The sequence below is a fragment of the Podarcis raffonei genome, chromosome 11 (genome assembly GCF_027172205.1).
Source record: "Podarcis raffonei isolate rPodRaf1 chromosome 11, rPodRaf1.pri, whole genome shotgun sequence".
Lineage (NCBI taxonomy): Eukaryota > Metazoa > Chordata > Lepidosauria > Squamata > Lacertidae > Podarcis > Podarcis raffonei.
In genome coordinates this window covers 16,474,228-16,496,705 of record NC_070612.1, presented here as the reverse complement: position 1 = coordinate 16,496,705, position 22,478 = coordinate 16,474,228, and the positions used below count along the sequence as shown (strand labels likewise).

The following is a 22,478-nucleotide window of genomic DNA, read 5'->3' as shown; positions in this document are numbered from 1 at the left end:
AGCACCCCACCCCCCTTCCTGGAAAAAGGAGGGGAAATTGCGGCTCACTTTCCTCGCCGTTTGCCCACCGGGTCGTCCTCGTTTCAGCAGCCCAGAACAAAGTGGCGGAAGCCCGAGAGGGCGTCCGGAGGCGCGCGCTGCGGCCGGGGGGGGGCGGGGCAGAGCAGGGGGCGGGGCCACCGGCAGGCAAGGGGCGACAATGGCGGTCTCCTCCCACGCACCCCCCCCACCTTCAGCTCAAACCCGGCCTCGTCGCGCCATGTGTGTGGCGACCAGGCGCGCGGGCTGCTGCCACCCTATTTAAACAGAGGCTATGAGACCAGGAGGAGCAACGGAGGTCCACCGAGATCACTCAGGAGGCAGAGAGACGGGGGACGGGGGAGGAGGGGGAGGAAGAAGAAGAAAGGGGAGAAGAAGAAGGAGATGCTCTTGGCGCCCCCGCCACCATCGCAGCATCAGGGATAAGTCGCGGGAGAGTTGTAGTTGAGTTGCAAAACATCCCCCCTTTTTTAAAAAGAAAAAGCAACACATTCCCTGCTAGTCATCAAGACGAGAGGGGGAGAGAGAAAAGACGAGGCGCTCCTTGTTGCTGGATCCATACAAACTTTGCAGGGTTTGCTTGGGGTTTTTTTCCCCTGGCGCGCACTCTTCTCGCATCTTTGGGTACGTAGTTCCCGTGCATTCAGGAGTGCTTTCCCACCCCTCTCCGAGTTCTTTTTTTCCTTTTGCGTCGCAACCATGCCGTCCTTTTTCTTCCTCGGCTGCTTTTCTTGCAGCCTGATGGCTTGGCTGCTCCTGGCCGGCGGCAGCAGCAGCAGCCACCCGGGCGTGCAGGAGGCGGAGGAGGAGGCGGAGGAGAAAGCGCTGCGGGTGCTGGTGCTTCTCCCCAAGGACAACGCGTACCTGTTTTCCCTGGCGCGGGTCAAGCCGGCCGTCGAGTACGCGGTGCGGCGCCTGGAGGCGAACGGGACGCTCCTGCCGGCGGGCTACAAGTTCCGGCTCTTCTACAACGACTCGGATTGCGGCAACGGGGCGTTGTTCAGCCTGGTGGACATGGTGGCTTTGAGCGGCCAGTGGCCGGACCTGCTGCTGGGCCCCGTGTGCGAGTACGCGGCCGCGCCCGTGGCGCGCCTGGCCTCGCACTGGAACCTGCCCATGATCTCGGCCGGCGCCTTGGCCGCCGGCTTCGGCACCAAGACGGGCGAGTACTCGCACCTGACCCGGGTGTCTCCGGGCTACGCCAAGATGGGCGAGATGTTCCTGGCGCTCTTCCGCCACCACAACTGGAACCGGGTGCTGCTGGTCTACCACGAAGACAAGGAGCAGCGCAGCTGCTTCTTCGCCGCCGAGGGCGTCCATGTGGTCTTCCGCGACGCCGGCTTCCACCTGGACGACTTCGCCTTCGACGAGAGCGCCAAGTACGCCGAGGACGTGGTGCGCGCCATCCAGGGCGGCGAGAAAGGTGAGGATGCGCGCGGGAGCGACCTCCGGGGGGAGCTGCCCTTACCCGGAGCCCAACGAGGCTCCTCCGGCTGGGGGTGGGCGAGCGCAACGCCTGGACGAGAGGGCGCAAGGAGCAGCGCGCAACTCCGGAGGGGCGTCCTAGGGCCCTCGGGAAGGATCCTGCCACGCTCCTCTTTACGCTCTGCTTGGTGCAGCCGCCTAGGGCAAAGCGGAGAATTGGCCCGAGGCAGCCTCTCTCCCGGAGAATCTGCGCCCCGCGATGCGCGCTAGCATGTTGGGATGCGTTCAAATAACGCCTTTGCGTTATTCGGCATCTCTGTCTGGCAGCACCTCTTCACTATTTCCAGTTTAGAGCTATATTCGCTTTAAAAAAAATGGGGTAGGGGAGCGCATCCAGACTATCGCCGTTTCAGAGTGGGATTGAGTCACAGACAGACACATTTAGGTTTCCCGATTATTGTTGCTTGGGAGGGCCTGCGTAACAAACCCGCTTTCCCCAGAGAGACGGCTTTTCGCGATATGGAAAGTGAAGGGGAAAGGCACTGGAAACTGGCTAGCACTTGTTTTGAGACAGTTATCACACCTCTCTGCAAACAAAATCGGAATGAATGCTCAGGAAAGAGGTTATCATCTTATTGGCAGGGTGCTTTGTCCCGGGTTCAGTTTGACCTATCCGCATAATGGCCCTTTGACTATTATTCCCATTTTACAGAAGGGAAACAGAGGCCAACGGGGAGCAACCTGTGTAGACCAGGGATGTAACTTGAATTGAGGTCTACCACATTCCAGTCAAATACACCCAGTTCCTGGGAGGATTCAGCTACTCTTTCCATTACACTCCCTGCTACAGCTTTATTGTTCCTTTTCCCAGGGTTGCCATCAATGGGGAACCTCTCCTTTGCATATATTAAAGTTAACAACAGCATTCAAATCCATTAAAACTTGTCAATTGACTTGTATTGAGCTTGGGACCACACATTTGGGGCCTGTGTGCTCAACTGCTGCAGAACTATATGTTAAAATGGCAAAGAGTTTGTGGAAATTATGGCAGAGGTGATAACTATGCAGTTATTCACTAGCCTTTTCCATATTGAAGGGCAGCATGATTACTAGGACAGCATTGGTACACTCAAGCTCTGAAAACATACACAGTATAAAACAACTAAAGGCTAGTTTTAAATAACCATTTTAAAAACTATTCAGAAATGATGAAGACACAAAAAGAATGTATTATCATCAATGATGCCGCAAGCACTATCCAGTTCATAACATTCTGGAAAGCACAGTATGCCTAGCACCTCTTATTGCAATAGATGCACTGGGAAAATGGGATTTCCTAAGCAGGCACATTAGCAGATGATCAATAGGGGATATTGCAGGCTGTTATTGGTGGATCAGGAATGGATAGGAATAAACAATGGACATCAAGGATTTATTTAAACAAGGCATCTTCTGAATGGAGTGACACATAACCCAACTCCTCACTCTTTCCTCCACACAAGTACAGTGGTACCTCGGGTTAAGTACTTAATTCGTTCTGGAGGTCCGTTCTTAACCTGAAACTGTTCTTAACCTGAAGCAACACTTTAGCTAATGGGGCCTCCTGCTGCTGCCGTGCCGCCAGAGTATGATTTCTGTTCTCATCCTGAAGCAAAGTTCTTAACCTGAGATAATATTTCTGGGTTAGTGGAGTCTGTAACCTGAAGCATATGTAACCCAAGGTACCACTGTATTCTTAGATCTGGTCTTATTTATGTAATAAATGTATACCCCCTCCTTTCAGGGCAAAGGCCAACAACAACAACAACAAACCCTTACAAGAAGTTATAAACAAAAAGGTTGTACCCAACTAGGTCAGATTAGACCTATTGAAAGCAATAGACTAAAATTAGTCCAGAGGACCTACTCTTCAGTTTGCCGTAGCTGGCTCAAACTCAAATATTTTGCTGCTTTTCATATGCTGTTAGGGGATTTGCTACACACTTTCTCTTGTGTCCATACATAATGGAAAGTGGTATGAAATAAGAATGCCTTTCCACCCACTCTGTGAATGACTGAGTCAGATATGAACAGTGGAAATCATGGGTGCAGCTGGATTGTAGAGTCTGAATGTGCTGCAGACTTTCCTGGATTATTTTGTACAGATATATGCATACATAGATCTGGTACAGTGCCTTAGCTTTTGAGTTTGAGGTAATGAGGACGTTCAGTTCTCACCTCTGCCCAGTTTATGTAGGTATATAAGGCTCTTGAAAGATTGAGTCTCCTTCAGAGTTTGGTTTTCTACTAGGTCATTTTCTCCTGTCCCGTTTGTGAAAGCACTTGAGCAGGAATTGCTTGGAATGGATCATTTAGAAATGATTGCATTTTTGTTGATGTGGAGCACTTCATATGATCCTAGCACAGTAAGTTTGATTGAGTGTGGGCTGTATTCAAACGGAGAAAACAGGAACCCCTGGATGCAGCCTGACCCAATGCTTATTTGAGTAGCCTTATTGTGATTTGTATTAGCAAAGCTTATTAAGGCTTTCTAAAACATGTATGCATGTGTGCTTGTAGTTCCAGCTAATAGCACCTGGACTGTGTGTGACAGGGATGGTGTGATTGCATGGTGTGATTGCTAAGAATTGTGACCCAAGCAGTTGTTGTGAGAAGCACATGACTATAGAAGCAGTCATTGTCTTGGGAATGTAAGGTCAGGGGAAAAGGGAATAAACTTGAGGTTATATGTTTCAGCATGCCTTTTATGAAAAAATAAAATAGGAAAGCAAATCCTGTCAGAAGAAATGCCCCAGATAATATAGCAAGAATGAGTTAACGCCAGAGTTCTGTTTCCTGACTTCCTGTGCAACTTTCTCAAAAGTAATGTTCCTGTCTATGCCAGCCTCTCATTTCCATTTTCTGTTTCTTTGTTTAGATTTGCCAGTGAAGGAACTGGGCCAGGATTTCCCCTTGCATTTCCTTCAAAAGCTGACTCATCCAACATTTCATTACCTGCCTATGTAGAATCTATATGGGCAGGTTATACAATTTTGGAGAATACATTGTATTAAAGATATAACATTTTCTGTGCTTCTCTTTATTGTTTTTCTGTCAGTTACAAACAGTTGGAGCTTTCGGGCCAACTACTCTCAATAGCAGCAGAGTCTAATCTTCTTGTGGTGTTTCCTGTTTTTATTCAGTGTAGGAAGTTGTTCTCTGGTAGGTCATACCCTGTTGGCTTTTGGACTTCTTGAGTTCAGCAGGGGTAGCAGGAAGCACAGGAGTCAGATTTACAATGAATGGGGATTGAGATATACTCCACTGGAACTTCAGATTGATCCCTCTGGGTTGTTCATTGCATTTGCTTGTCATCTGTTACACAAGAGACACCACAAAGCCTGACTTCCGAACTGCCTTGGGATATGTATTAAAAATGCCCTGGCTCATAGTTATTCCTGATCATGTCCACATCTCTCTTCTCATTTATAAATGTGTGTTTCTTCTGAAGCAACAGTTGAACATTTACATATTGTAACTTTACGCTGTTGTACAGAAGAAAGAAGTTTGCTGCATTGTCACTCTAGAAAAATCAGCTTGCAGGTGCAGGATGCAGATAAAACACCCTCTTGTAACATTTGGGGAGTGGAGTAGGCTATGGAATAGAGATGTCAAGGGCTGTTGAAATGTTTCTCTGCATCACTAGCACACCACAAAAAATCCCAAGTGTCTGAATGAAAGCTTTCCACTTGTGCGGATAGACTAAGCAGGGGCTATGTCTGCCTTAGAATCTCATTCAAATGGCTTCTTGATTACGTAATTATAAACCTTCACACATACTTTATTGGGGCAGACTGACACTTGCATTGGATTATAAAGCTGGTATTGGCTTGCTTCATATGACAGTGACTAGGGTTACTTCTTTCAATGTCTACTTATATTAGACAAACTGTCTTCTTTCTTTTGGTATTTTAAAAGTGCACTGTGTACTGTAAATTGCTAGCTCAAGGTGGAACTAAACATTTGAGAGTAAACATGGGATTTTCAGCTGTGTGTTTGAATTCCAAACATGAGAGAGGGGCATATACAGTAGAGAAGTGGGAGATGTGGAGCAGTGGGGGTGTTTAACTTTTCCCTGCTCCTTCCAACTTTATTCTTATCACCTCTACCCCAAGCAGGACATCCAAGACATGCTTTCCTAGGAAGTGGGGGAAAGCAGACACAACAGGAAGTTGCAGAGTGAGGTCAGGGCAGGGTTAAGCACCTCTTCCAATTCCCTCTCGTAGCTCCTGCAAATGTCAACCCACCTCTGCCTTGTATATTAAGAGCAAAAAGGAATTCCCAGTACATTTCTAGTTCCACCATCAGACAAGAGCCATGTTTGCACATTGTAGTTCAATCCCTGGATCAGACATAACTCTCAGCTAGGGATTATGGGTTGTTTCCTGCATGTGTGAGCAGAGATTAGTCTTAACAGCCCAGAAAGGAATATTTACAGTAAACCATTAACTATAGCTTACCATTACATGCAAACTGAGCCATCATATTTTGTGGAAAGTGAATAAATTCAACTTTTTATTCAAGCCAAGGACCCCTCCTGTTTGATTTAAGCATCCCCTGTTGTTGTTGTACTATATAATAATAGTTCCTTAGCAATCAGCCTCTTTTTCAAGGTATTTCATATGAAGAATGCAAAAACCCCATGAGCGTACCCAAAAGGAAATGTTGGATGGACAGCAACAAATCTGATGCTTAACCTTTCATTCTTTTATAGTGACTCTGCCTATGTTAGGAGTGTGAGAGATGTTTTCTTTTGGCCATGCTGAATATAGAATCTCTTCCCCCTCAACCTTGGAGAGATCCCGTTGAGTATTGCATAAATAACAAAGGCATTTAGTGGAAGGAACCATCAGGGGAGCACATGGATTCCTGACTCTCACATTTGTTCAGCAATACGCTCATCAATTTAGAAAATCAAGCAACTGGGAGACAAACAGCTTGGAAAACATTTTGTTGTTGTTCTTGCTGTTGAAAACTTAGATACAATAAATGGATTTAATAATCATTTCTTAGTGTGATCTTTAGTGATATACATTTTGGGTGGAAAATGGTGGATACAATTAATTACAAAATCCAGGGCTTGAGGTGTAAGTATTGGGGGATACATTGTGTCAAATCTGGGTCGTCCCCAGTCACTTACAAGGACTGAAATGTGGGTTGGTTTTTAGACTGAACAAATGAATGGAACAAAGCCTTCCATGTGACTGCTGCTTATTTCCCCATCCTCCAGGGGTGGGGGAACCTTTTTCACCCTGATGGCATTACATGGCCTCTTGGGCAGCCTTCCAGGGGCCATATGTTAATGGTCTCTTTTCTTTGTACAGTAGACTGTTCTGTACCCCTATCATGGCATCTCCTAGCCCCAAGTGCTCACCCCTCCCCCAGTTCATTTCTGATATTGGAGAAAAGCCGGAGAGACAGACTGAAGGAAGATTAACCACATATGGGGAAAAGATTAGTGCCCCACCAGGACCACCGCATGCCCCTTTGCTTTAAAAATAGGACCTTTACTCCCACTATGCACTGTATATATGTTTTGGGGAAGACACTGCAATTTACAGAAATAATCTGCTGTCATGTGTAGACTGAGCCTCAGTTAACTACATGAATATAGGACTAAGTAAGCTTTGCAAGTCATATTTATACATTATTGGCTACACTTTTACGCTGTCTGTCCAGCTGTTTTCTGTAGACTACCCACAGCATGTTAAAACCAACAAACAACCACAATTAAAACTCCCAACGGGGTGAAGCAGCAGGTAAATCCCATGTTAAAGATCAGCAACTGGCAGATATTGGGCTCAGTGCTGCTCCCTGAAAAGGCCCCTAGTTACCAACCCAAAGGCAAAATAGGGGCATGAGTCTGGACCTGTGACTGTGGTAACAGGACATGCCAGTCACAAGACACTGGAGGATGGTGACTGGGGCCTTGGTCCTCTTTCCTCACTGGATGTCCTCGTTATTAGGGTCTTCTATAAATGACCAAAAGTAAATAGTCCTATACACTCTCTAGCTGTAACATAATGACTTTAATCAGGTGAGAACATGTAATTGCAGTGATGGTGGATAGTTGATATCATTAGCTCATCTGTGGTTTGTTGTGCATGATTTATCAATACTTGAATTCTTCAGTGCTTTTAGTCAATCTTGCTAATTGATACTTGAGGAATAACTTTGATTCTGCTTACTTAATGGCAGATTAAATATATATAGGTTAGAAATGAGTGGGTATTTTTGAAGGAAATCCAGCAAAACATGTTTGTAGCTAGAAAGTGGTCCATGCATGCGCTGGATTTTGCTTGTATAAGTTGTATGTGTGCATCTGAAGCTGGCAGCTTGTTAGGATTTTAAACTACAGGCCTGCACCAAGCAGGAGATTGGACTGTTGTGATCCTATGAGACTGTCCGGCCAATGCATCTTTCCAAGTTGAGATACTGCATCTATTGACTCGGCAGTTAGTAGCAAACACAGTGCACCCGCGGCGTTTCACTTTGTCCTGTGAGGCTTCAGACTGTCCCTCAATCTGAGCAGTTTGCCTTCTGCACCAGAGCCTGTGGTGCTCTAGATGGTGCTGGAATCCAGCTCCCATCAGCCCTATAAAGCCAATGGTCAGATATGATGTGAGTTGTAGTCCAACATTATCTGGAGTGCCATAGATTCCCTGCTAGCAGAAGGCCTGTAAATTCCTTCTGGTCCATGAGCATATCATTTGCTTCCTCTTTGCCTCCATGCTTTGCCTTGTCTGCCTCTTTGTTGATGAGCAGCCTTCTGCTTGCCCAACTCAGCTGTGGCCATTCCTGCAGACTGACTGCCCTGATTAGTGATTCTGTCAATGCAGAGACTCACTTAATCAAAGTATAAATTATGAAGCCAATTTTCATTAATTAATTTGACAGTTCTTTTCCATGTGTAGCCATTTTAGGTTTTAGGTTCAGCACAGATAAGATTTCAGTTGTGATCTTTGTTTTAGGTTTAAAGTGTCTGGCGAAAGCAGACAGGTTTTCTCACACAATCTAAAATACTTTTCTTACCATGTCACAGGTTTTTGAAGATGTTCCAGTTCTCTTGATTTAGATCTGGTGAAGTTTTAGCAATTTAATTTCTGTAACTCTATTATTCTACAGAATGACGGGATTTGTTATCACTGATCTTAGTTATTCAGATTAAAGCAGCCTTTCCCAGCCTGGTGCCTGTCAGACTACAAGTGCCACCAGCCCCAGCCAAGTGCTATGTTTTCCAAAACTTCTGGAGGGAACCAAGTTGGAAAGTGCTGGATTAAAGGAGAAGGTTGTAGCATTACGATCTAGGAATGCCTAGTTCACAATGCCCAGGAAAGAGTACACAACTACGTTTTAGTCATTGAAATTAATGAGCATAAGTTATGTCCATTAATTTCTGAGGGTCTACTTTGAGTAAATCATAGCTGACTACCACCCTAAGTCTTAAGAATCACAGCACCCCTCCTTTCCTGCACATTATTAAACATCATGGATATGATCCAGCCAAAGTGAAGTGTTTTTAAATGCTTTCCAGGAAATATCCTAACATATAATGGTATTTTAAAATGCTTAACTTTAATTGGATTGCCCCCTAACTATGTATTGTTAAATGTTCCAACTATTTAAGTCTTCCCTCCAATAAATAAAAAATATACCATTGCATGAAATATTTAAAATGTGGATGATGAAATTGATGTTTAAAAACCCCACAAACATTATGTCAATGAAAAGCCTGGCAATAATAGGCCATCGCGGGTGGTATTTTTTAAAAAGCCTAGCAGAATTAGGAGCTGGGCTTCTGCAGAGTGGCAGTGAAATTGGTTGCTATATTTTCCTTTGAAACCCCTAGCCTTGTTGCTGGCCGTTATATCCAAGATTTTGAAAAGCAACTGGAGGACATTTTATGTCCTTATCTCCAGCTGTACATAAATTTGACAATCTGTTTCCAGTAGTTTGAGGAATAGTTTCTTATCTTGTGTTTTCCATTTCTTTTCACCAGTTGTGATCATGTGTGCCAGCAGTGACGCAATAAGGAACATCATGTTGGCTGCACATCGGCAAGGAATGACCAATGGAGACTATGCTTTCTTCAGTATTGAACTCTTCAACAGTTCATCATATGGTAATGTGGTTTCTTTCCTCTGGTGGGTTCAAGGCTTTTATAAACAAAGCAAAGTTTTAAAGATCACTTTAGTCTTCAAGTTTGTAAGTCTTAAAATATGCCACATAGCATTGTCTCTTCTAACACTTATTAGTATCCACTTGGATTATGAAATTAGAAAGGGGGGGGCAAGGTTTTAAAAGTTCAGTGTATAAAGAGAAATTGGTGACGCAAAAAAGAGCTAAGACTGGGATGAGAGATGATAGCCATCTTCAAATATCTCAAGGGCTGTCATGTGGAAGATGAGGCAAGCTTGTTTCCTCCTGCTCCAGAGGTTAGGACCCAAACCAATGAATTCAAGTTACAAGAAAGGATATTCCCACTAATCACCAGGAGGAATTTTCTGACAGTTGAACTTTCTGTTCAACACTGGAATGGACTCTCTTGAAAGGCAATGGACTCTTTCATTGGAGGTTTTGAAGCAGAGGTTGGATGGTCATCTGTCATGGATGCTTTAGTTGAGATTCCTGCATTGCAAGGGCTGGATTAGATGGCCTTTGGGTACCTTCCAACTCTACAATTCTATGATTCTATGAAATGTATGAAAAACTGATAGCCTTTTATTTATTTTTTAATTTGTTTTCCCCTCTGCTCTCAAGGAGTTCAGAGCTGGATTTGAGTCCTGTGAGATAGCTTATGTTGAGAGACAGTAACTTGTCTGGAACCACCAGTATGCTTCATATGCCAAGCCAGTGTCAATTTGAACATGTGTCCCCATCGGACAACCACATTATCACATGGGAAGTTTGATCCATACATGTTGCTGCAGCCTCTGGCTGCTCAGGCAAGATAATGAGCATGGGGTTGATCTTCATGACCTCAAAGATTACTTCCCATTCTATGAGTCTGTGATTTCAAAGGCCTGGCTTGTTCTGAAGCTATTTAACCATAGTTTTCCATTTCAAATAAGGAAAGGGGCTCATTCATTTCTCAACTGATTAATCAAAGGTACGCTCATCCAAACATCCTCATAGAATCCTACTAGACTGGAGGTAGAGGAATGATGTGGATTATTTGCTCAATTCATCACCAAGCAGCAAAGCCTCAAGGTGGCTTATATTATAAGAGCAACAAGAATTTTTTTTAAAAAAGACACAATCATCCAAATTGCTAAATATAACCACCACAATAAGCAGACACACTCCCCACCCACTTCACCCCTCTAGACATATTTTTCTTTTCTCTTTTCCGCTCTTAAATTCTTTTTGATTCTTTTTTCTTATTCATTAGTGTAAATTTCTAGTTGTAAAAATTCGGTTTCCAGGGAGATTATAGCAGTTGTGTTGTGGCACTCTGTTGTCTGTATTGCCAGTGCACAATGTTATTGCTGAAAAAATGAAATAAAAACAAGCATATCTCTTGGGACCCCCCAAAAAGGGAAATGTTTCTTTGTTTCCCTTTCTTAGGTCCCAAGAGCTATGCTTGTTTTCATTTCATTTTTGTCCTGAACTTCCTGTAAAGAATGTCAGACTTTTGCCACACATCTCACCCTTGAAAACAGCATGCTTCCTTTTTCTGTAGTACAGTGTGTAGCCTTTTGTTTTAAAAAACTGCATTAATGAATCACGCAGGGTACAATCCATCCACATTTAATTTCAATGGGAGAGATTTGATAAGGTGTTTGATGCTCTCATAGGTAATAAGTGTGATTTAAAAGTGTTTAAGTTTGGTGGCTTGTGCGCCTTTGTTAGCAGGACAACATCCTTTAAATCTCTGGCTGCCCCCAGCAACACATGGGGAATACAGCAGGACGAAAGGGGGAAAACGAGCTCTTTATGGTAACTGGCTTGGAATTGTAAATATTTTTATTTCTCCCTTAGGTAATGGCTCATGGAAGAGAGGAGACAAATACGACCTTGAAGCAAAGCAGGCGTACTCATCCCTCCAGACAGTCACACTACTGAGGACAGTGAAACCTGAATTTGAGAAGTTTGCCATGGAGGTGAAAAGTTCTGTACAGAAACAAGGAATCCATGATGATGATTACGTAAGTGCCCGATTATGAGGCTAGAGATTTTGGCATCATAAAAACACCCACCTAATTAAATCAGAGGTGACAAAGTGGCCTTTTCTGAATTGGACCAAATTGTCGGAGTGTTCAGCTACTTTTTCAGAACACTTTTCCTGGTAGCCTTAAAAAAAGCAACCCCACTTGCAAGTGAAAATTGCTCTTTCTGTTTGTTCACAGTCATCTGGAACAGAGTTCCTTTCATCTTCATCTGTCTTGCTCATCATGAGGCTTTTAAGGGATGATGTGGTGAAGAAACTGGTTCTGTAACCCTTACTGTTTCTCTGCGTCAGGACTTCCTTAGTTTTCCATTTAGCTCCAGGTTTCCCTGAGTTATCTCAAAAGCCATTCCAGCAGAGAACCAAGTTATCCTCTAGCTCCTTGTCCTGTCCTCACCTTATCAAATAATTTATTGCAGTCAATCAACAAACTGCATTCCTTCCCACTTGTGTTGATGGATGATACTGGGGAACATAAACCATGCCATGAATCCTTTCCACCACTTGAGACCTTTTCTCACTCATTTCTCTGTAGTTGTAGCTGGGTTCTATTGCAAAGTACCTGAATGAACTTTATCTGCTCTCTTGACTTGAACAAGCTCTCAGACCAAATTTGAGAAGTCTTGTTTTGCCATTGTAACTATTTTCTTCTTGATGATCTTTGCATCTCTTTCTCTCACTCTCTTTATATTAGTTAAGGTGCATTTTAGATGCATTTATGTCTGCTCATGCAAAGGTACACTGGGAAAATGTGGAACCTATCAAAAGTGAAGGGGGAGGAACAAGGTTTCTAAGATGCAGCTTGTGAGATTTGCGTTTTACTTCCTTAATTGTGTTACAGAAACATCTTCCAGTTTATTATAATATCCTGAAAAGAGCTCTTTTGCACTCACAACTATTCTGAACCCAGAAATATCAGCATTGGAGTATCTAATACTGCTGTCATGGTCTTGGATCCAGACAGAGACATAGTTAGTGCTCCATCAGGGGAGGACATAACAGAGGAGGTTTATACTGTAAACCGCCCTGTGATCCTCGGATAAAGGGTGGTATATAAATTTAATTAACTAAATAATAATAACAAACCCAAGGAAGACCCTATATCTGGAACATTTCAAGAAGCAGCCAGCCACTGAGGCAGTTCTTCTGGTGGAGACTTCCTGAGATGAAGAGAAGGCACAGCAGTCTGTCCCTAATCCCCAGGGACTTTGCTTCTTTTATCCTCTGGCTCCCAATCATGGTTTCTTGCCTGTATCACTTGATACCAAAGACTCCGCCCCAGAACTTATCTCAGCTCTTTGCATTCTGCTGCAATCACACACACACACACACCGGCATGCCAGTCCCTGAGGCAGCAGAAAACACCACTTCAGTCAAAGGCAGGTTGCAAAAACAAAGCATCTCTTTGAGTACTGATTTCCTCCAGGGATGTGGGGCCTATGGCACAGACCGCCCTGCCTAGTTATATTTGCCCTCATGAGAGTTCAGGTCAGTACTGGGGTAATATACTGGATTGCCCGTCCTTGGCACTGATCATTTGCCTTCGCTTGGCTCCAACTCCCACCATCGCTGTCCCAGGTTCTGACACCAGCCATCTCTCTTTTATTCATTTATTTTATTCCATTTATGAGTCATTTAATTTTTTAAAAAAATCTCTAGGCAATTATGCTTGCCTGCTTGGCTCTGCAGCGCGCCTGTGGCTATTGCTATAAGTACTTTCCTGGCTATCCTGACTGCTGCTATGGCGTAGATCCTCTGCAGCGTCAGTTACGAACAGCGCTTGAGCAAAAAATGTTGTTCTCCATCCATGGGTGAGGCCTGTCTTTACAGGAGATGAATAATGATTAGGTTCCTAGAGTGTAAGTAACAGCTGTTTGTAGATAGTGCAATGTGATTAAGAGGAAGATAATTCCAGGTTAAAGATTCAAAATGGTCAGTCCAAAACAATTAGCAGTAACATCCGTTGTCGCCGTTTTCTGCTTTTAAATTATAACTTGGTTGCAATTTTCCTTAACATTAAAAGTAAAATGAAATGAAATGTATACTGTTCGGGTGGCATCCAATTGGTGCCCCTCTGCTAGCGGAATGCATTCCGAGCAGAAAAGGGAGGGAGGGAATTTTCCGCTTTGCCCCTGCAGTCCCTTAAAATCTGCCCCCTAAAACTAAGACCCCCCAGGGTGGATTATATTGGGGGGGGGGAGGAAATAGCACAAAATTGCCCCCTCTCTGTCCACTTCCAGATGCCTTCTGTCAGCACAGGGCACCAGTTAGATACTACCCTTTTCTGTAGGGGAGAAATTACTTCCTGAAAACCCCCAAAGTGTTTTATCTTGTGAAGATTTTAGGCATGGAACATAATGAAACATAACAATAGGGACACATGTAAAGTTTTTTAATAAACCCTTTAATAGATGCCAAGTTCCTTGATAAATATTCCATTGTATGTCAGTGACTGAAGTGTTCTTAGATGTTCCAGAGACACTTTCGGCAAGTGATTTCAAATATTCCGTGTTAAATCCAGGCAGTTGCCCATTGGTATTAGTGCAAGACTTTTCCACTACAGCAATTTCCATTCTCTACACTGGCTTTATATTGCAGCTGCTGAATGCAGCGTTTGACAGGCAGGGTGTCAGAGGATTTTGTTTTTGTTGTTTTTTTAAAAACACCCCACCAGAGTTTTGCCTGTTCAGAGGCACTGAACTGTAATCTCGGCTGTTTCACCTTCTTTTTCCCCATGAGAACACCCTCTATGGAGCTCTGTTAGGAATAAAAGTTCTGTGTCAGATGTGGCACAGCCCTCATTGAAAGTCTACCAACTCCTTGTAGTTGTAGATAGTGGAAGCAATCATTTGGAACTAAAATCCATTTTGTATGTCCCTCCACAAAAGGTTAATGGGACACAGTACATCTAGTAATTTCTAATGCCCCCCCAATGCAAATCATTTTTAGCAGCAGACCTTTAAATCTGTTTTATACAAATTTGGGTTTAAAGCTCCACTGTAATTAAACTTCTTAGGACTTGTGAAGATTTCTTTTCTTTTTTGAACCAGAGTGGGGGGGGGAGCTTCTGCCCCGCCCCACTGCCCAGGCCGGGAACCATGCAGAACATGGTCTGTGTGAGAACATGATAGGGCATTCAGGAGAGGTGTATAATGCTATATTTTGCTAAGATGTCTGAAAATGTTGCTTTGAATGGTAGCTGTCCTCCTAGCATTTAATGCCAAACTGCTACAAGTGTTAGCAACCTCAGTATGGTGTCACATTGACATCACACATTTAATGCAAACATGGTTTACCCTAAAATAATTGTGCAAACCATAGTCGTCGTCCCCCCAAACAACAAACCCCAGCTCCCTAAACAAACTACAGTTCACAGGAATATTTGGGGGGAAGTCAATGTGCTTTAAGAAAATGTTGTGAGCATGACCTAAGAGAACATAGGAGTTCAGTCATAGCATTGAAAAGGGAGAGGAGACAGGGAAGTTGCACTTTGGAGTTCTACAAGTAATAAACCTAATTTAAGGCCATCTACATACCTCCCAAGGACTGTACTGGAAATTTATATTAGGATGTTGGCATTGGAATATGAATAACAATATACCATAGCAGCATTAGGGTCCCAGGCTAGAGATGGCTGGATCAGTCTACTTCTTAGTCTGTTTTCATTGCACATGTGTTAGTTATTGAATCCATCCTGTACTTTACATTGCATTAGTGAATTTTTGAAACTAAAAAGCACATTAAAGTTTGTGTTTAAACACGAGCATCGTATTCAACATACTTGCATACAGTGGTACCTCAGGTTAAGTACTTAATTCGTTCCGGAGGTCCGTTCTTAACCTGAAACTGTTCTTAACCTTAACTTAAGCACCACTTTAGCTAATGGGGCCTCCTGCTGCCGCCGCGCCGCCGGAGCACAATTTCTGTTCTCATCCTGAGGTACTATTTCTAGGTTAGCAGAGTCTGTAACCTGAAGCGTATGTAACCTGAAGCGTATGTAACCCGAGGTACCACTGTATTTGAAAAGTGGTTGAAGAGCTGTCTTTAACATTTTAATCCCTTTTCAAAAAACAGTCAAAGTAACCACTCCAAGCATATCTGCCTCCACAACTGTGTACCGTTGCAGTTAACCATCTTCCCCCACACCTGATCACAGGGATCTTGTCAGTTCCATTTCAAACACAGTCTTGGTGGCAGAAATGCTTTGTTCTGATTCATGAGTTAGTCTGGGAGGAGCACGTCAGGCCAATTTGGGGGGAAGATTTTGGTTCCTCCTTGGTTCATATCCAACAGATGCAGCCGATTTTAGTGAAATGTACTTGTTGCAAGTAAGTGTGCTTAGGATCTCTGTTAGTTTAATCTGTCCGGAATACTGAATTCCAAGAAAGTCCAAGGATGCCTTCCTGAGGAGAGTAGTAGAGCTTTCTAAATAGAAGTCAGTCTTCCTCAGTTATAGCCAGTTGGCCAATATATTATTGTTAGTCTCTCATCAAACTGGAATTTCCTGTGTGAGCAAATCTTAACACTGAACAGGTAACAATGTTTCCCTCAACTGTACTTCTTTCAGAAACACTGTGTTAGTACAAAGCAACTGTAAGGTAGATCACACCTGCAAATGTAGTTGGTAACCTGTTTCCAGGGTCCTTAAAGTGATACAGATATCCTCTCGCATTGTCTTGCCAGTCTATTAACAAGGCAGTAAATCAGTATGGAGTAATATTAATGTAAAATTGAATTATTTAAACATGTGTTGTAGGATTTATTTTTTAAGCATAGCTTTTTAAAAAGTAAACTGAACAGGCCCTGAATTGGTGCCTGATGGGTAAACCCCCAAAATATTAACTATAGACAGTATTCTCACCCGAAACACCCGCTTTGTCAGGGCCCTTTAATATTAGGTGACTATGTGATTTCAAGTGCCTCACAATAAATAAGCACACTTGTGTTTGATTTCCCATTCTGAAAACAGCATAACAGGAAAGATTGTCAATGAAAGTTGCTGCATTTGTTCATAATTGTGTGTATGTTATCTCAAGTCCTGCTAACAAAAGAATAAAGAGTTGATTTACAGTTTTTCATTCTGCCTTGGTGCAAAAGAATACAACCTCGGCCTTGAATAGGAACTCTGCTCAGAAGGACAGAGAGTTGTTAACAGTTCTCAAGAGCCATCTGCAGTCTTTCAAGCAACACAGTGGAAAAAGCAGTATGTTCTCTTAAATCACACAGTAAAATGTAACCTCAAACTACTGCTACTACAGCCTAGAACCCTCATATCTACGGGACCGCCTCTCCCGGTATGCCCCACAGAGGACCTTAAGGTCCATAAATAGTAACACCCTAGAGGTCCCGGGCCCTAAGGAAGTCGGATTAGCCTCAACCAGAGCCAGGGCCTTTTCAACACTGGCTCCAGCCTGGTGGAACACTCTGTCTCATGAGACCAGGGCCCTGCAGGATCTGATTTCTTTCCGCAGGGCCTGTAAGACAGAATTGTTCCGCCTGGCCTTTGGCTTGGAATCAAATTGATCCCCTCCCCCTCTTCCTTTGTCCTTTCTCCTTCTGTGATGGAATTCCTATTTGGGGACTTCCCTGGCTTTTTTCTGGCTCATGTAGGACCAGTCTAGATAGTTGGCCTTGGTGAAGACTTGATGTTTTCATCCCCAGAAAAGTTTTTGATTTGAGTTCCTACTGAAACTTTGAATGTAACCTCAGTAGGCTGCATTTTAATGTTGTATTTTAATCTTGTTTTTAAGTTGTATTTCAATCAATTGTTTTTATACTGGTGTTAGCTGCCCTGAGCCCGGTCTTGGCTGGGGAGGACGGGGTATAAATAAAATTTAATAATAATAATAATAATAATAATAATAATAATAATAATAATAATAGCAAAACATGCAATGGGGGGATAATTCCAATGGTAGTAAGCTGCCATCATAAATACATCTTAACTTTGGACTGTATTGACTCAACAAGCCAAACTAGGAGGAAAGATGAAAGGCAGGCCTCCTGAAACTGTACCGTAATTCAGTTCTTCTGCTGACTCCTGCCTATTCCCATTTACCTGACAGGTGGTAATATAGCCTTTCAAAAATCCCATAGAGATAGGAAAAAAGGATGTCTTCTGATTCTGATGGAAATTTCTTAATATATGTTTCCATTATTTTCCTCTTGTGATCCTGGAAATTTACATAAAGCTACAATTCTAAGCATGCCTACTCAGAAGTAAGTCCCACTGAATTCAGTGAAGCTTACTTCCAGGTATGTGAGGTTATGCTTGCAGCCTAATTCACTAATTCAGAAGCATGATGCATTACAGGCAGGAGCCAAGTGTAGCCTCACCCACATATTCCTTAGCTGGTGGTAAAATTACAAACTGTCATTTTATGACTCCAGCTTTAAGCCCTGAGATTGCTATTGTTAAAAGTAAACACCAAAACTACACAAATCTATAGCACAAAAGTTTGTTCCCAAGTTGGCATGCCCTGCATACTTAAAGCTTACAGAATCTGGCCCCGAGCATATGAAATTTATTCTCAATAGTCTATTGTTTTGTAGAGGAAGGTGAACAGTATCTTAAGCAACTGCATAAATCTGGTTCCCTCTAGATTACTATTACTGAACTTTACATAACAGGGCACCCATAAGAGATTTTAATCCATGGATTAGATAGGGTGTATGTATAGAAGCTTCAATAATGCCATGGTCTCTTCAAAATATAAGTACCCCACTGTTTGTTTTCTTATCCAAAAGACACTGTACAAGTTTACCAAGGGCAGAAGCTGGTTCTGTTTTTCTTAGTTAACAGAAACTACAACCTTTTCAGAATCAAATGACATACATTTGGTTTTGATTTTTGTTTGTTTGAGATGCTGTTGTTGGTTAGATTTTTACCTATACATTTTCCCTGAAGAAGCCCAGAGCTTTACATCACAATGTAAAACAACACAGGATTTAAGACAATGTAAAATACATTTGAAAAGCACCTCAGAGTCAGGGCTCTTGAACCAGACAGGTAGGGAGTGTTGTCCAAGAAGCTGAGGCTGAATGGTCCCCAAGCCCACGTGAACAACAGTTCCTTAAATGAGAGGTGGAAACCTGCCCCATAAAAAGAAGTGCCATAATTCAGGAAAAGACTCCTTCGGAGGCAAGGTCCTCGCCATGAGGAGACCTCTCTCTGATAACAACTGGTAGAATTCAGCAGGACCCTGGTATGGTTCCAGCAGCTCCAGTTCAAAAGTACCTGGGTAGAAGAGCTGTATTTCCATCAGCTACACACCTGGCCTGAACACCTATCTGTGTGGCCACGCTGTGTACTGCCTCTTGTCCTTGGCCTGTGCCCTTGCCTTTATTGCTATCTGTTTGCCCAGTCCCTGGACTGCTTGTGGGCCTTGTGGACCCTCTCTAGCTGGGACCTGGCCTGAAACAGGACACACAGGGATACTGATGAATGGTCCAACTGTACTGCCCCAGTCACTATCCTGGCAACCACATTCTGCACCAACTGCATCTTTCAGACCATCTTCAAGCGTAGCCCCATGTAGAGTGCATTGAAGTAGTCCAAATGGAAGTGCTGCAGCGAACTAGCCAGCTGTAGTGGAGCATAAGCATCCCTTGCCACAGAAGCCATTTGGGCCTCTAGTGACAGATTGGTATCAAGGAGACTGCACACCTGCTCCTTCAGATGTGCAACCATCCACAGAGCAGGCTGCCTGCCTAATTCCCTAACATGAGAACTGCCTGCCCACAGCACCTCCCTCTTAATCATTTTCAGCCTTGGTTTATTGGCTCCCATCCAGCCCACCACCGACTCCAGCCCCACTTGTCTAGTAGCTGGTACAGCCTTTGCTGATTTATATGGCATGGAGAGGTAGAGCTGCATGCCATCAGCATACTAATGATATTGTGCTGCAAATCCCCAGATGACAGCTTTCAGTGGTTTCATAGCACAAGGGACAGAACAGACCCCTGAGGAACCTTACAGCCTAACAGCCATGGGGTTGAGGAAAAAGTTTCCAATGCTGCTCTCTATAGTTAAGAGTGGAATCACTGTAACACACTGCCTCCAGCTCCTCTGAGTAGCTTCAGAAGAACATCACGGACAGTTCTGTCAAAAGCCACTTAAAGATAAAAGGTCATCAATTGGGGTAGTCATCCATGTTTCAGTGCTGGAACTGGGTCTGAAGCCAGAATGAAATGGGTCCAGATAATCTTCTTCCTCCAGGCACACCTGCAGTTGGTTGGATGTTAGGAAAGGTGCACATATCTATTGCTGGCAAAGTGCAATTTGGCTACAAAGGAAGCAGTAGCTGTGGGAAGAAGTGTGAATCCCCCACCCCAAAACATGCACACAAATTTCCCTTATTGGCTGGAGAACAAGTGTCTTGCAACAAATGAATAGTTTGTCCATTCTTCATGCTATAAAACCACAATTTCAATTTTTTAAAAAACATTAATATCGTAATAAATGAGTGCTGAAGAGGGGTATGATTTGAATATGCATAAGAAAATGAGTGTGTGGTGGCTTGTACCCATTATAGTGTTATTATGCCTGTAAAAAGTAAGGACAACCCCAGAGTAAAAATAGACCCTGACATACCTAGTTTACTAAAAATTGTTTTTCAGTTAAAGTTCAGGCACAGTCCATTTTTATTAAATGATTCTGCACTCTTTACAGGAAATTGGCTTAGGCTTTGCTTTTCAAAATTATTAATGCTACCTCTGTTACTGGTTTGGGGGTAGAATTTAATAAATGCTGCTTTTATTTCAGATCCAGTATTCTGAGCTGGGATGATTTTATAACCTTGGCTATTTGGCCTTTTGAGGTTAGCAAGGCCACCCATGGCTTGTTTTTTCTTCTCATTTAAAAGCAAGGGGAAAATTAACTAATTTAACAAACATTCCAGCAAGGTTGGCCGGATAGAGCGGGGTTGCATTGTTTGGTGGGATCAGAGTTTTGTCACTCTAAGAGGCATTTCCGCAACACTAATGTCGGAGAGAATGAAGAGCAGGCCTTATTTGATTTATAACTTTTCTTGTTGAAAGAATGTGCACCAGTGCATTAAATGAATTATTTCAATCAGATATTCTCTCTCTCTCTCCCTCCCTCTCTCTCTCTCTCTCTCTAATGAGCAGGTCAGTTAGACAACATTTGTCAATGAGAGTTGAAGGCACTGCCAGTCCTCTGAAGCAACAATTTAGCATTATGTTGATTATCTTTAAAAAGCTACATGGGAGGCAGCAGAAATTGGAATGCTTGTCAGCTGGTCCATAATTTCCATGCCAAATACTCCCACTTATCTGTCTTCCAATTCCCCTAACTTCTCTCACTCTCTCTCTCTCTCTCTCTCTCACGCACACACAGGCATCCCCCCCTGTGGAAGATTGCTAAGTACTTCCTAAAAATCTCTTTAAAAGAAAGCAAAAATGTTACATGTTCAGTGGTGTGTGCACCACTTGTCTTTTTCCAAACCAGCCAAGTAGGATTAATGACAGGCAGGCTTTTGTGTCCTCTTTTAAATGCATCAGGAGAGAAAGGAGAGGAAATAAATAGGCTGCTGCCAAGGAATAATTTGTACAAATGAATAGAACTTTTCAGTATCTGGAGTGCTTTGCTAATTGTCTTTGAAAGAATAAAAGCAAACCGCAGATTTGCTTTCAGTGGCAAGAAAAACCGAATTCACATGGCAGTTTATGTTTTGCTGACAGAATCAATCCACTATTAATTAGAAGTTTGTGGCATGACTGTATAGCCACCAAAGTCAGCAAGAGCTTTCCCACTATCTTTGTTGAGAGGATAAAGCCCAAGATATCTGATGTTTACTGACAATGAATAAAATTACACTCTTATTTTTCCTTATGCCCCAATGCATTTTTGTCCCTTGTTTATGTGGACATTTTGAAACAGACTACATCTACCCAGGCCAGGCGCATTCAATGTTATGTTTAGTAGTTTAGCAACCCAATCCTTAGGTCCATTTATTGGTTTTCAGCATATTATCCCCAGTTGGAATCTCAGAGTGTTAGAACATAGACATCTTTTCCTTTGAATGCAATACTTGGAGACATTTAGAGCAAGTAGGATTGGAAGAAAACTAACCTGGTAGTATATTCAACATATTGTTATAAAGCAGGGATGAGGACCACCTGCAGCCCTCCTGGACTACAAATCCCATCAGCCCCAGCCTGCATGGTCAATGGTCACAGATGATGGAAGTGTGTAACCCAATAGCATCTAGAGGACCACAGGTTCCCCATAGGAAGATAACAAGAGCCTGTTGGATCAGGTCAATGGCCCATCTTGTCCAGCATCCTGTTCCTGCTGGCACAAACCACAAGCAAAACCCAAGCACAAGAGCACTTTCCTCTCTTATAGTTTCCAGTAACTTAATATTTAGAAGCATTATTGCCTCCGACCAAGGAGGCAGATCATAGCCACCATGACCAGTAACCATTGCTCTAAGATATAAGCATCCTTGCTGTAAGGTATTGCTGAGGCTTGGAATTAATTTTATGGTAACATACAGCTAGGGTGTAGGTTAGGTTGTAACTGAAGGATTTCTAGTACGTTTTTGCAAGGCAGTTCTGATGGATTCACATTCTGCAGACCTAATCAACTTCAAACCCAGGGCATAAGAGCTGTGCCAATGCCAGTTTTTTTCTTTCATAAAATATTTCTGCATTGCTAATCAAAGAGATCCACAGTGGTTTACAAAATCAAAATGAAGCCAATAAGAAAATACAAAATTCATACACCAGCAGTAGCAGATTAGTGGCAGGATCAAAAACAACCACAAAGCAATGTTGAACAAAG

General features: G+C 43.1%; 1 protein-coding gene and 1 long non-coding RNA gene across 8 annotated transcripts in view; one reads left to right on the top strand and one right to left on the bottom strand.

Annotated features, from left to right (window-relative positions):
- The first annotated feature begins 225 nt into the window (after window positions 1-225).
- The window catches only part of NPR3 (natriuretic peptide receptor 3), a 44,304-nt gene continuing 22,051 nt past the window's right edge, over window positions 226-22,478 (top strand). For 2 of the 3 annotated variants that reach the window (XM_053409291.1, XM_053409289.1), the window contains exons 1-3: window positions 227-1,462; window positions 9,503-9,625; window positions 11,485-11,651. In XM_053409291.1, the coding sequence (XP_053265266.1) occupies window positions 739-1,462; window positions 9,503-9,625; window positions 11,485-11,651 (1,014 nt within the window). In that variant the 5' untranslated portion in view covers window positions 227-738. Of the gene's footprint in view, window positions 1,463-9,502; window positions 9,626-11,484; window positions 11,652-22,478 lie in introns of all 3 variants that reach the window. The other variant, XM_053409290.1, reaches the window with a different exon arrangement.
- The window catches only part of LOC128423774 (uncharacterized), a 146,510-nt gene continuing 138,080 nt past the window's right edge, over window positions 14,049-22,478 (bottom strand). For all 5 annotated transcript variants that reach the window (XR_008332841.1, XR_008332845.1, XR_008332844.1 and 2 more), the window contains exon 4: window positions 14,049-14,428. This is a non-coding gene — a long non-coding RNA (uncharacterized LOC128423774). The remainder of the gene's footprint in view (window positions 14,429-22,478) is intronic.